At 48.6% G+C, this 12,416-nt stretch overlaps 1 protein-coding gene across 11 annotated transcripts in view; it reads left to right on the forward strand.

Annotated features, from left to right (window-relative positions):
- SOX6 (SRY-box transcription factor 6) overlaps positions 1 to 12,416 on the forward strand; it is an 846,804-nt gene that overhangs the window by 826,806 nt on the left and 7,582 nt on the right. For all 11 annotated transcript variants that reach the window (XM_069739870.1, XM_069739868.1, XM_069739873.1 and 8 more), the window contains 2 exons: positions 1,743 to 1,916; positions 8,923 to 9,139. In XM_069739870.1, coding sequence (XP_069595971.1) covers positions 1,743 to 1,916; positions 8,923 to 9,139 — 391 coding nt within the window. The remainder of the gene's footprint in view (positions 1 to 1,742; positions 1,917 to 8,922; positions 9,140 to 12,416) is intronic.

Genomic DNA, 12,416 nt, shown 5'->3' on the forward strand with positions numbered 1-12,416 from the left:
AATGGTTCTCTTAATTTGGCTTGTGTGTTCTTTGCTGCCAGCCTCCGAGCAGCGGTCGTGCCGTACATCTTGTGAGTGCAGCAAAATAATCACAAATTATTATTGGGCCAACGCTGAGCGGGGAGGAACGTCTGTAGGAATCGAGAAACAATGATACACCCACAGCTGCTGCAGAACCTCACAAAAACCTCAGCTACTCCACATAAAATGCACCTCAGCTGCTGCAGAACCTCGTAGTCCACACCTCAGCTACTCCTCATAAAATACACCTCAGCTGCTGCAGAACCTCACAAGAAACCTCAGCTACTCCTCATAAAATACACCTCAGCTGCTGCAGAACCTCACAAGAAACCTCAGCTACTCCACATAAAATACACCTCAGCTGCTGCAGAACCTCCTAGTCCACACCTCAGCTGCTGCAGATTCTGGGGCATGACCAGAGGGGACAATCCTGTGGTTCCTCCTAGAATCTCCATTACGGAGCCACTGACGGGGCGCAGTGGTTTTCTGGCTCTGCGCTCTCTGCCAGCTGTACCATCCGACCAAGGTTTTATTCGTGTGCAGTTAAAAATAATATCTGCTTGATAATAATTTTCCATATTAATGATTTAGCATTTTGCAGTGGTGAAAAGAATGTCCCTGATTGTCGATTCTTGCAGCGTCTTTATATTTATAGCAGCTGTGGGCAGTTTCTGGGGTTTTCCTTTTTATATAGAATATTATAGGAACGCAAAATGAAAAGACAAAGATTTCACTTTAGCAATGGGCGAGAACACAACAAGTTGTCAGACCCCCAAAAAACAAATATGACATATATTTAAGTGCCAGAGAAGGTTCCAGTGGGCTCTACCAATAAGGCACCGTGGTCTCCAGGTTTGGAGAAGTGAGGTTTGTGCAGGTTTCTTACAGCCGGGAGGTTGGGAGGCATCATGGAGACAGGGGCTGGGTAGAGGCTCCTTCATTTTACCACCAGTCATTAGCCGTGCACCGACATATGGCAGAGCGCTGCTCACAAGTCAGGGACAGCAGGAAACCTCTTCACAGCTGCCATCCACCGATTCCATTAGATGGGGCGGCCCCTGGGCTGGAGGAGTTGTCATAGGGCCCTCTGCACAGCCTGCTGCTAGGATGCTCAGGAAGATCACTTTCAGGCTTTGTTCACACGATCAGTATTTTACATGAGTATTTCCCAAACCAGGAGGGGGACGATCAGAGGAAAAGTCTAAGGCCGGGGTCACACTTGTGAGGAGCTCGCTCATCAATACCCGGCAGTGCCGCCGGCGCTCCGGAGCGTTCTATAGAAATACATGCAGGCTCCGGGCCGAGGGCTGGGTACGGACGTGTGAGCCCGGCCTAACAGGACCTCGTCACCACGCCGGCATTTATCAGCCGCTCACAAATCCCGACAGTGTGAACTCTGTTATAGAATTCCTGTAATCCAGCATTTGATAATCCAGCTCGTTACTAGCAACTGCAATTTCCCAGTGCAGAATCGGACTCCTCCAAGTAAGCACTCTCTCATCCTGCTGGGAGTTGTAGTCCTGCCATCCTCTAATGATGTGTAAACGTTTGCCATACCCCCATCCGCCCCAGCTCGATCTCCGCAGCGGAGGTCACTATTTCGACCTGTGTCGGACGCGGCTCTCGGGTGCCGGGGTTTGGTAGGAAAGACAAATTCGGGTACGGGTGGCATGAAATCTAGGATGTGATCTTGACATTATGATTTCTCTGTTATCTGACAGGGGGCACCACAGTGGTGGAAGCACGGGTCTACAGGGACGCACGAGGACGGAGCAGCAATGAGCCGCACATCAAACGACCAATGAACGCTTTCATGGTTTGGGCAAAAGACGAACGAAGGAAAATCCTGCAGGCGTTTCCGGACATGCACAACTCCAACATCAGTAAAATCCTTGGTGAGTGACAGATGAGCAGCTCCTGAATCCACAGCTCCGCCGCAGTCGCCCAGGAGGAGGAGGAGGATGCAGATCTGGCAGGAGAAGCCTGGGCATAGCTTATGCTCCAGCCACATCCAGAGCTGCAGTGAAAGCAGCCACATAATGCGCTTACATTACAGCAACATTCACATCTGCCGTCCAAAATCTGCTCTCCTCTGGTCTAATTGACTGCCAGCTCAGGGTACCTGTATCCCCGGGTGACGCTCGGCTCGGGGTACCTGTATCCCCGGGTGACGCTCGGCTCGGGGTACCTGTATCCCCGGGTGACGCACGGCTCGGGGTACCTGTATCCCCGTGTGACGTTCAGCTCGGGGTACCTGTATCCCCGGGTGACGCACGGCTCGGGGTACCTGTATCCCCGGGTGACGTTCAGTTCGGGGTACCTGTATCCCCGGGTGACGCTCGGCTCGGGGTACCTGTATCCCCGGGTGACACTCGGCTCGGGGTACCTGTATCCCCGGGTGACGCTCGGCTCGGGGTACCTGTATCCCCGGGTGACGCACGGCTCGGGGTACCTGTATCCCCGTGTGACGTTCAGCTCGGGGTACCTGTATCCCCGGGTGACGCACGGCTCGGGGTACCTGTATCCCCGGGTGACGCACGGCTCGGGGTACCTGTATCCCCGGGTGACGCACGGCTCGGGGTACCTGTATCCCCGGGTGACGCACGGCTCGGGGTACCTGTATCCCCGGGTGACGCACGGCTCGGGGTACCTGTATCCCCGGGTGACACTCGGCTCGGGGTACCTGTATCCCCGGGTGACGCTCGGCTCGGGGTACCTGTATCCCCGGGTGACGCACGGCTCGGGGTACCTGTATCCCCGTGTGACGTTCAGCTCGGGGTACCTGTATCCCCGGGTGACGCACGGCTCGGGGTACCTGTATCCCCGGGTGACGTTCAGTTCGGGGTACCTGTATCCCCGGTGACGCACGGCTCGGGGTACCTGTATCCCCGGGTGACGCACGGCTCGGGGTACCTGTATCCCCGTGTGACGTTCAGCTCGGGGTACCTGTATCCCCGTGTGACGTTCAGTTCGGGGTACCTGTATCCCCGGGTGACGCACGGTTCGGGGTACCTGTATCCCCGGGTGACGTTCAGTTCGGGGTACCTGTATCCCCGGTGACGCACGGCTCGGGGTACCTGTATCCCCGGGTGACGCACGGCTCGGGGTACCTGTATCCCCGTGTGACGTTCAGCTCGGGGTACCTGTATCCCCGGGTGCACTTACATTAGCACGACGTGTAGGTTGGTGTATGTGTGGTGGCAGCTGATCACATACTTGACGTCAGCCCTCTTGGGCAGGTTTTCGCCTCCACTCAGCCTGGATAATGTCATTGCTTTCATTAGTTTCTGAGGAAAAGCCGTGGAAGTAGAAGATAAACATGTCGCCGTGTCCCTGCGCTGCTCCCACGCGTGTCGGGCCGGCCGTGCAGCTGTTTCCAGGGCTGGGCAGAGGCACAGACACCTTGTTAAATAAGTCACTTTGTTACATTCATAAAGCGGAATATATTTAGACAGCGCGGAGTAATGAGGGGATTAGCCTGTTTGCCAGAATCCTCCCAAGTTATTTTAATTGAGTGTTACATATGCAAAATGGAGGCATTTCTATGTTATTTAATAGCGTTCCATCATTTTGTACGAGTGCCGCCAAGTACGTGTGACACGGGATAATGAGGGACCTGGCGGTGCCTGGAAAAGCTTATTGTGCAGCCGGCGGTGTCTGGGCTCATGGCTGCGCTCCATCCCGCTATCTCGCAGGAAGCGTCTCGCCCACGTCCAGCTCTGCCGAGAGACCCCTGATATCTGCGCTCATCCACCACATTGGTAGGCACGGAGAAGGAGCCCGAGCAGGAGTTTAGGTGACGGTTTTCTGAATGGAGGGGCTTGGCATTTATTTTTCACTAGATGGTGGCCCGATTCTAACGCATCGGGTATTGTAGAATATGCATGTCCACGTAGTATACTGCCCAGCCACGTAGTATATTGCCCAGCCACGTAGTATACTGCCCAGCCACGTAGTATACTGCCCAGCCACGTAGTATATTGCCCAGCCACGTAGTATACTGCCCAGCCACGTAGTATATTGCACAGTCCACGTAGTATATTGCCCAGCGACGTAATATATAGCAGAGCCACGTAGTATATAGCAGAGCCACATAGTATATAGCACAGCCACGTAGTATATTGCCCAGCCACGTAGTATATTGCCCAGCCACGTAGTATATTGCCCAGCCACGTAGTATATTGCCCAGCCACGTAGTATATTGCCCAGCCACGTAGTATATTGCCCAGCCACGTAGTATATAGCACAGCCACGTAGTATATTGCCCAGCCACGTAGTATATTGCCCAGCCACGTAGTATATTGCCCAGTCACGTAGTATATTGCCCAGCCACGTAGTATATTGCCCAGCCACGTAGTATATTGCCCAGCCACGTAGTACCGTATATTGCCCAGCCACGTAGTATATTGCCCAGCGACGTAGTATATTGCCCAGCGACGTAGTATATTGCCCAGCCACGTAGTATATTGCCCAGCCACGTAGTATATTGCCCAGCCACGTAGTATATTGCCCAGCCACGTAGTATATTGCCCAGCCACGTAGTATATTGCCCAGCCACGTAGTATATTGCCCAGCCACGTAGTATATTGCCCAGCCACGTAGTATATTGCCCAGCCACGTAGTATATTGCCCAGCCACGTAGTATATTACCCAGCGACCAGCCACGTAGTATATTGCCCAGTCACGTAGTATATTGCCCAGCCACGTAGTATATTGCCCAGCCACGTAGTATATTGCCCAGCCACGTAGTATATTGCCCAGCCACGTAGTATATAGCAGAGCCACGTAGTATATAGCACAGCCACGTAGTATATAGCACAGCCACGTAGTATATAGCACAGCCACGTAGTATATTGCCCAGCCACGCAGTATATTGCCCAGCCACGCAGTATATTGCCCAGCCACGTAGTATATTGCCCAGCCACGTAGTATATTGCTCAGCCACGTAGTATATTGCCCAGCCACGTAGTATATTGCCCAGTCACGTAGTATATTGCCCAGCCACGTAGTGTATTGCCCAGCCACGTAGTGTATTGCCCAGCCACGTAGTGTATTGCCCAGCCACGTAGTGTATTGCCCAGCCACGTAGTGTATTGCCCAGCCACGTAGTGTATTGCCCAGCCACGTAGTATATTGCCCAGCCACGTAGTATATTGCCCAGCCACGTAGTATATTGCCCAGCCACGTAGTATATTGCCCAGCCACGTAGTATATTGCCCAGTCACGTAGTATATTGCCCAGTCACGTAGTATATTGCCCAGTCACGTAGTATATTGCCCAGTCACGTAGTATATTGCCCAGCCACGTAGTATATTGCCCAACCACGTAGTATATTGCCCAACCACGTAGTATATTGCCCAACCACGTAGTATATTGCCCAGCCACGTAGTATATTGCCCAGCCACGTTGTATATTACCCAGTGACGTAGTATATTGCCCAGCCACGTAGTATATTGCCCAGCCACCTAGTATATTGCCCAGCCACGTAGTATATTGCCCAGCCACGTAGTATATTGCCCAGCCACGTAGTATATTGCCCAGCCACGTAGTATATTGCCCAGCCACGTAGTATATTGCCCAGCCACCTAGTATATTGCCCAGCCACGTAATATATATAGCACAGCCACGTAGTACCGTATATTGCCCAGCCACGTAGTATATTGCCCAGCGACAAAGAGGTGCGAAACCGGCTAAATAAGATTAAAATAGATAAATCTCCGGGTCCGGATGGCATACACCCACGAGTACTAAGAGAACTAAGTAATGTAATAGATAAACCATTATTTCTTATTTTTAGGGACTCTATAGCGACAGGGTCTGTTCCGCAGGATTGGCGCATAGCAAATGTGGTGCCAATATTCAAAAAGGGCTCTAAAAGTGAACCTGGAAATTATAGGCCAGTAAGTCTAACCTCTATTGTTGGTAAAATATTTGAAGGGTTTCTGAGGGATGTTATTCTGGATTATCTCAATGAGAATAACTGTTTAACTCCATATCCGCATGGGTTTATGAGAAATCGCTCCTGTCAAACCAATCTAATCAGTTTTTATGAAGAGGTAAGCTATAGACTGGACCACGGTGAGTCATTGGACGTGGTATATCTCGATTTTTCCAAAGCGTTTGATACCGTGCCGCACAAGAGGTTGGTACACAAAATGAGAATGCTTGGTCTGGGGGAAAATGTGTGTAAATGGGTTAGTAACTGGCTTAGTGATAGAAAGCAGAGGGTGGTTATAAATGGTATAGTCTCTAACTGGGTCGCTGTGACCAGTGGGGACCGCAGGGGTCGGTATTGGGACCTGTTCTCTTCAACATATTCATTAATGATCTGGTAGAAGGTTTACACAGTAAAATATCGATATTTGCAGATGATACAAAACTATGTAAAGCAGTTAATACAAGAGAAGATAGTAATCTGCTACAGATGGATCTGGATAAGTTGGAAACTTGGGCTGAAAGGTGGCAGATGAGGTTTAACAATGATAAATGTAAGGTTATACACATGGGAAGAAGGAATCAATATCACCATTACACACTGAACGGGAAACCACTGGGTAAATCTGACAGGGAGAAGGACTTGGGGATCCTAGTTAATGATAAACTTACCTGGAGCAGCCAGTGCCAGGCAGCAGCTGCCAAGGCAAACAGGATCATGGGGTGCATTAAAAGAGGTCTGGATACACATGATGAGAGCATTATACTGCCTCTGTACAAATCCCTAGTTAGACCGCACATGGAGTACTGTGTCCAGTTTTGGGCACCGGTGCTCAGGAAGGATATAATGGAACTAGAGAGAGTACAAAGGAGGGCAACAAAATTAATAAAGGGGATGGGAGAACTACAATACCCAGATAGATTAGCGAAATTAGGATTATTTAGTCTAGAAAAAAGACGACTGAGGGGCGATCTAATAACCATGTATAAGTATATAAGTGGACAATACAAATATCTCGCTGAGGATCTGTTTATACCAAGGAAGGTGACGGGCACAAGGGGGCATTCTTTGCGTCTGGAGGAGAGAAGGTTTTTCCACCAACATAGAAGAGGATTCTTTACTGTTAGGGCAGTGAGAATCTGGAATTGCTTGCCTGAGGAGGTGGTGATGGCGAACTCAGTCGAGGGGTTCAAGAGAGGCCTGGATGTCTTCCTGGAGCAGAACAATATTGTATCATACAATTATTAGGTTCTGTAGAAGGACGTAGATCTGGGGATTTATTATGATGGAATATAGGCTGAACTGGATGGACAAATGTCTTTTTTCAGCCTTACTATGTTACTATGTAGTATATTGCCCAGCCACGTAGTATATTGCCCAGTCACGTAGTATATTGCCCAGCCACGTAGTATATTGCCCAGCTACGTAGTATACAGCACAGAGCCACATAGTATATTGCCCAGCCACGTAGTATATTGCCCAGACACATAGTATATTGCCCAGACACATAGTATATTGCCCAGACATAGTATATTGCCTAGTGACGTAGTATACAGCACAGAGCCACATAGTATATTGCCCAGTGACGTAGTATATTGCCCAGACACATAGTATATTGCCTAGACACATAGTATATTGCCTAGTGACGTAGTATACAGCACAGAGCCACGTAGTATATTGCCCAGCCAGGTTTGTCTCAGGTGAAAAAATAAAATAGAAAACATATACTCACCTTTCCGAAGGCCCCTTGTAGTCCACGGCAGCTTGCGGTCCCAGGGTTGGTATCAGAGCGCAGGACCTGTGATAACGTCGCGGTCACATGACCGTGACGTCATGACAGGTCCTTCTGCCATACCATCTTTGCCACCGGAAACTGCAGCGGAAGATGGCGGCCGGCGGGAGCGGCTCAGCGGACTACGGAGGGTGCGTATAGCAGGTTTTTTTTTTTATTATTATTATTTTTAACATTACATTTTTTACTATTGATGCCGCATAGGCAGCGTCAATAGTAAAAAGTTGGGGACACACAGGGTTAATAGCGGCGGTAACGGAACGCGGTCCGTTACCGCCGGCATTAACCCTGTGTTAGCGGTGACCGGAGGGGAGTAAGGAGCGGCCATGTTCTTCCAGACTGTGCCCGTCGCTGATTGGTCGCGGCAGCCATGACAGGCAGCTGGCGAGACCAATCAGCGAATGAATAACCGTGACAGAAGGACAGACAGACGGAAGTGACCCTTAGACAATTATATAATAGATAGCTTTTAGTTTATGGCAGGGATCCAGCATCCTCTATAGCAGCGTTTCTCAGGTGCCAGGTAAATATAATGGCAGCCTCCATCTTAGTAAGTGACTAGGTGGCTTATATGTCCATGGTCGCCATTGTGTCAGTATGGGAGAAGTGGAAGAGTAGTGACCTCGTAAAGCCGTCCGCTCCGCGCTCATTTCTTACGTCTATGGAGTCGTCCTTTAGGTCCAGCTCCTTGTATTCTCCGTCCGCCATGCTCATCCTCCCACCAGAAGACGACGTTCCTCTCCGCAGTCACATTGGGAGCATTGTGAGCTATTCCTCACAATCTGCTTCTTTCACCACTATCCTGCCATTTGTTTTCTATTACTCCCACAGAATAGACGCTTAGGATCTATTCAGCATTATTTGAATCAGTGGTAACCGGCCATTTACTGTCATAGTTCACGGCTAAGGCTAAAGGACGCTATCCTCGGAGATTCACATCAACATTCAACTAGAAGGCTGTAAACTGGCGTAAACGTTACATGTTTGGCAGATAAATTTGGAATTAGCATTTGCATATAGCAAGGCGCAATGATCTACGGGTCTTTTCTTAGGGACATTAATATGGTGCAGGTTCCCGGGGCCCTTGTGCGTCACACATCCCGTTACTGAGCTCGGCTTTGGCTTCTTTGAGGTGTTTTTTTTGTTTGTTTTATATACATTTCTTTATTTGCAGGTTCCCGTTGGAAATCCATGACAAATCAAGAAAAACAACCTTATTATGAAGAACAAGCACGACTGAGCAAGATCCACCTAGAGAAGTATCCGAACTACAAGTACAAGCCCCGGCCAAAGCGCACCTGCATTGTGGATGGCAAGAAGCTGCGCATCGGAGAGTACAAGCAGCTGATGAGGTCCCGGCGGCAGGAGATGCGGCAGTTCTTCACAGTGGGGTGAGGACGCAAGAGGGACTGCAACATTGGGGGGAGAATGTTCAGATCGGCAGCTTCTTATTTCACTACTGGATTTTATTTTTTTTTCTACAGCAATAAACAGAATAAATCTTATATAAAAAAAAAAAACTGAAAACTAAGAAAATGAGTAATGTTCTACAACCCCTGGCAAAAATGGTGGAATCACCGGCCTTGGAGGACGTTCATTCAGTTGTTTAATTTTGTAGAAAAAAAGCCGATCACAGACATGACACAAAACTAAAGTCATTTCACATGGCAACTTTCTGGCTTTAAGAAACACTAAAAGAAATCAAGAATAAAAAATGTGGTCGTCAGTAATGGTTACTTTAACCCCTTCCCGACCTTTGACGCAGCATATGCGTCATGGTCGGATCGCGTCCCTGCTGGCCGGGTGAAAGGGTTAACTCCAATTTCACCCGACCTGCAGGGTCGTCCCCCCCCCCCCCCCCCCCCGTGGCTACAATCGCTCTGATTGGCTGTTGAAAGTGAAACAGCCAATCAGGGCAATCTGTAATATTTCACCTATGAAAATTGGTGAAATATTACAATCCAACCATGGCCGATGCTGCAATAGCATCGGCCATGGCTGGAGACCCCGATCTGGCCCCCCAACCGACTGACGGCGTCGATCTGCAGCGTTCAGTGTTCCGTACCCCTCCGTCTTGTCCTAAGCGCCTTCCTCTACCAAACGAGCCTCGCCCCCCCCCCCCCCCCCGCTGCCCGATCGCACCCCCCATACTTACCTAGTCCCGGTGTCCTCGGTCTTCTCGCATAGGCGCCAGTATCTTCGAAAATGGCGGGCGCATGCGCAGCGATCAAAATTAAAAAAAATAGTAAATAACCCCCCCCCCCCCATAGGTAGGGAAAATAATAAAACACAGAAAATATATTTATTTTTGTTTTTCCGTTCGGGTTAGAGGTAGGGTTGCACTTAGGGATAGCGTTGCACTTGGGGATAGGGTTAGAATTAGGGCTAGGGTTGGAATTATGGTTAGAATTAGGCTATGTGCACACGGTGCGGATTTGGCTGTGGATTCGTAGCAGTTTTCCATCACGTTTACAGTACCACGTAAAACTATGGAAAACCAAATCCGCTGTGCCCATGGTGCGGAAAATCCAGAGCGGAAACGCTGCGTTGTATTTTCCGCAGCATGTCAATTCTTTGTGCGGATTCCGCAGCGTTTTACACCTGCTCCATAATAGGAATCCGCAGGTGAAATCCACACAAAAAACACTGGAAATCCGCAGGTAAAGCGCAGTGCGTTTTACCTGCAGATTTTTCAAAGACGGTGTGGAAAAATCCGCACACAAATCCGCAACGTGGGCACATAGCCTTAGGGTTAGGGCTGGAATTAGAGTTAGGGTTGGAATTAGGGTTAAGACTAGGGTTAGGGGTGTGTTGGGGTTAGGGTTGTGGTTAGGGTTACGGGTGTGTTGGGGTTAGGGTTGTGGTTAGGGGTGTGTTGGGGTTAGGGCTGTGATTAGGGTTATGGCTACAGTTGACATAAGGGTTAGGGGTGTGTTGCGGTTAGTGTTGAAGTGAGAATTGAGGGGTTTCCACTGTTTAGGCACATCAGAGGTCTCCAAACGCAACATGGCGCAACCATTGATTCCAGCCAATCTTGCGTTGAAAAAGTCAAATGGTGCTCTCTCCCTTCCGAGCCCCGAAGTGTGCCCAAACAGTGGTTTACCCCAACATATGGGGTATCAGCGTACTCAGGAGAAACTGGACAACAACTTTTGTGGTCCAATTTCTCCTGTTACCCTTGGGAAAATAAAAAATTGCGGGCTAAAAAAAAATCATTTTTGAGAAAAGAAAAATTTGTATTTTCATGCCTCTGCGTTGTAAACTTCTGTGAAGCACTTGGGGGTTCAAAGTGCTCACCACACATCTAAATTAGTTCCTTGGGAGGTCTAGTTTCCAAAATGGGGTCACTTGTGGGGGAGCTCCAATGTTTAGGCACACAGGGGCTCTCCAAACGTGACATGGTGTCCGCTAATGATTGGAGCTAATTTTCCATTCAAAAAGCCAAATGGCATGCCTTCCCTTCCGAGCCCTGCCGTGCACCCAAACAGTGGTTTACCCCGACATATGGGGTATCAGCGTACTCCGGACAAACTGGACAACAACATTTGTGGTCCAATTTCTCCTGTTACCCTTGGGAAAATAAAAAATTCCGGGCAAAAAATCATTTTTGAGGAAAGAAAAATTATTTATTTTCACGGCTTTGTGTTATAAACTTCTGTGAAGCACCTGGGGGTTTAAAGTGCTCACTATGCATCTAGATAAGTTCCTTGGGGGTCTAGTTTCCAAAATGGGGTCACTTGTGGGGGAGCTCCAGTGTTTAGGCACACAGGGGCTCTCCAAACGCGACATGGTGTCCGCTAACGATGGAGATAATTTTTCATTCAAAAAGTCAAATGGCGCTCCTTCCCTTTCGAGCCTTACCATGTGCCCAAACAGTGGTTTACCCCCACATGTGAGGTATCGGCGTACTCGGGAGAAATTGCCCAACAAATTTTAGGATTCATTTCATCCTGTTGCCCATGTGAAAATGAAAAAATTGAGGCTAAAAGAATTTTTTTGTGAATAAAAAGTACTTTTTCATTTTTACGGATCAATTTGTGAAGCACCTGGGGGTTTAAAGTGCTCACTATGCATCTAGATAAGTTCCTTAAGGCGTCTAGTTTCTAAAATGGGTTCACTTGTGGGGGAGCTCCAATGTTTAGGCACACAGGGGCTCTCCAAACGCGACATGGTGTCCGCTAAAATTGGAGCCGATTTTTCATTAAAAAAGTCAAATGGTGCTCCTTCCCTTCCGAGCCCTGCCGTGCGCCCAAACAGTGGTTTACCCCCACATATGAGGTATCAGTGTACTCAGGACAAATTGGACAACTTTCGTGGTCCAGTTTCTCCTTTTACCCTTGGGAAAATAAAAAAAATTGTTGCTAAAATATCATTTTTGTGACTAAAAAGTTAAATGTTGATTTTTTCCCTTCCATGTTGCTTCTGCTGCTGTGAAACACCTGAAGGGTTAATAAACTTCTTGAATGTGGTTTTGTGCACCTTGAGGGGTGCAGTTTTTAGAATGGTGTCACTTTTGGGTATTTTCAGCCATATAGACCCCTCAAACTGACTTCAAATGTGAGGTGGTCCCTAAAAAAAATGATTTTGTAAATTTTGTTGTAAAAAATCACTGGTCAAATTTTAACCCTTATAACTTCCTAGCAAAAAAAAAAAATTTGATTCTAAATT

The sequence above is a fragment of the Ranitomeya imitator genome, chromosome 9 (assembly GCF_032444005.1).
Source record: "Ranitomeya imitator isolate aRanImi1 chromosome 9, aRanImi1.pri, whole genome shotgun sequence".
NCBI classification, from domain to species: domain Eukaryota; kingdom Metazoa; phylum Chordata; class Amphibia; order Anura; family Dendrobatidae; genus Ranitomeya; species Ranitomeya imitator.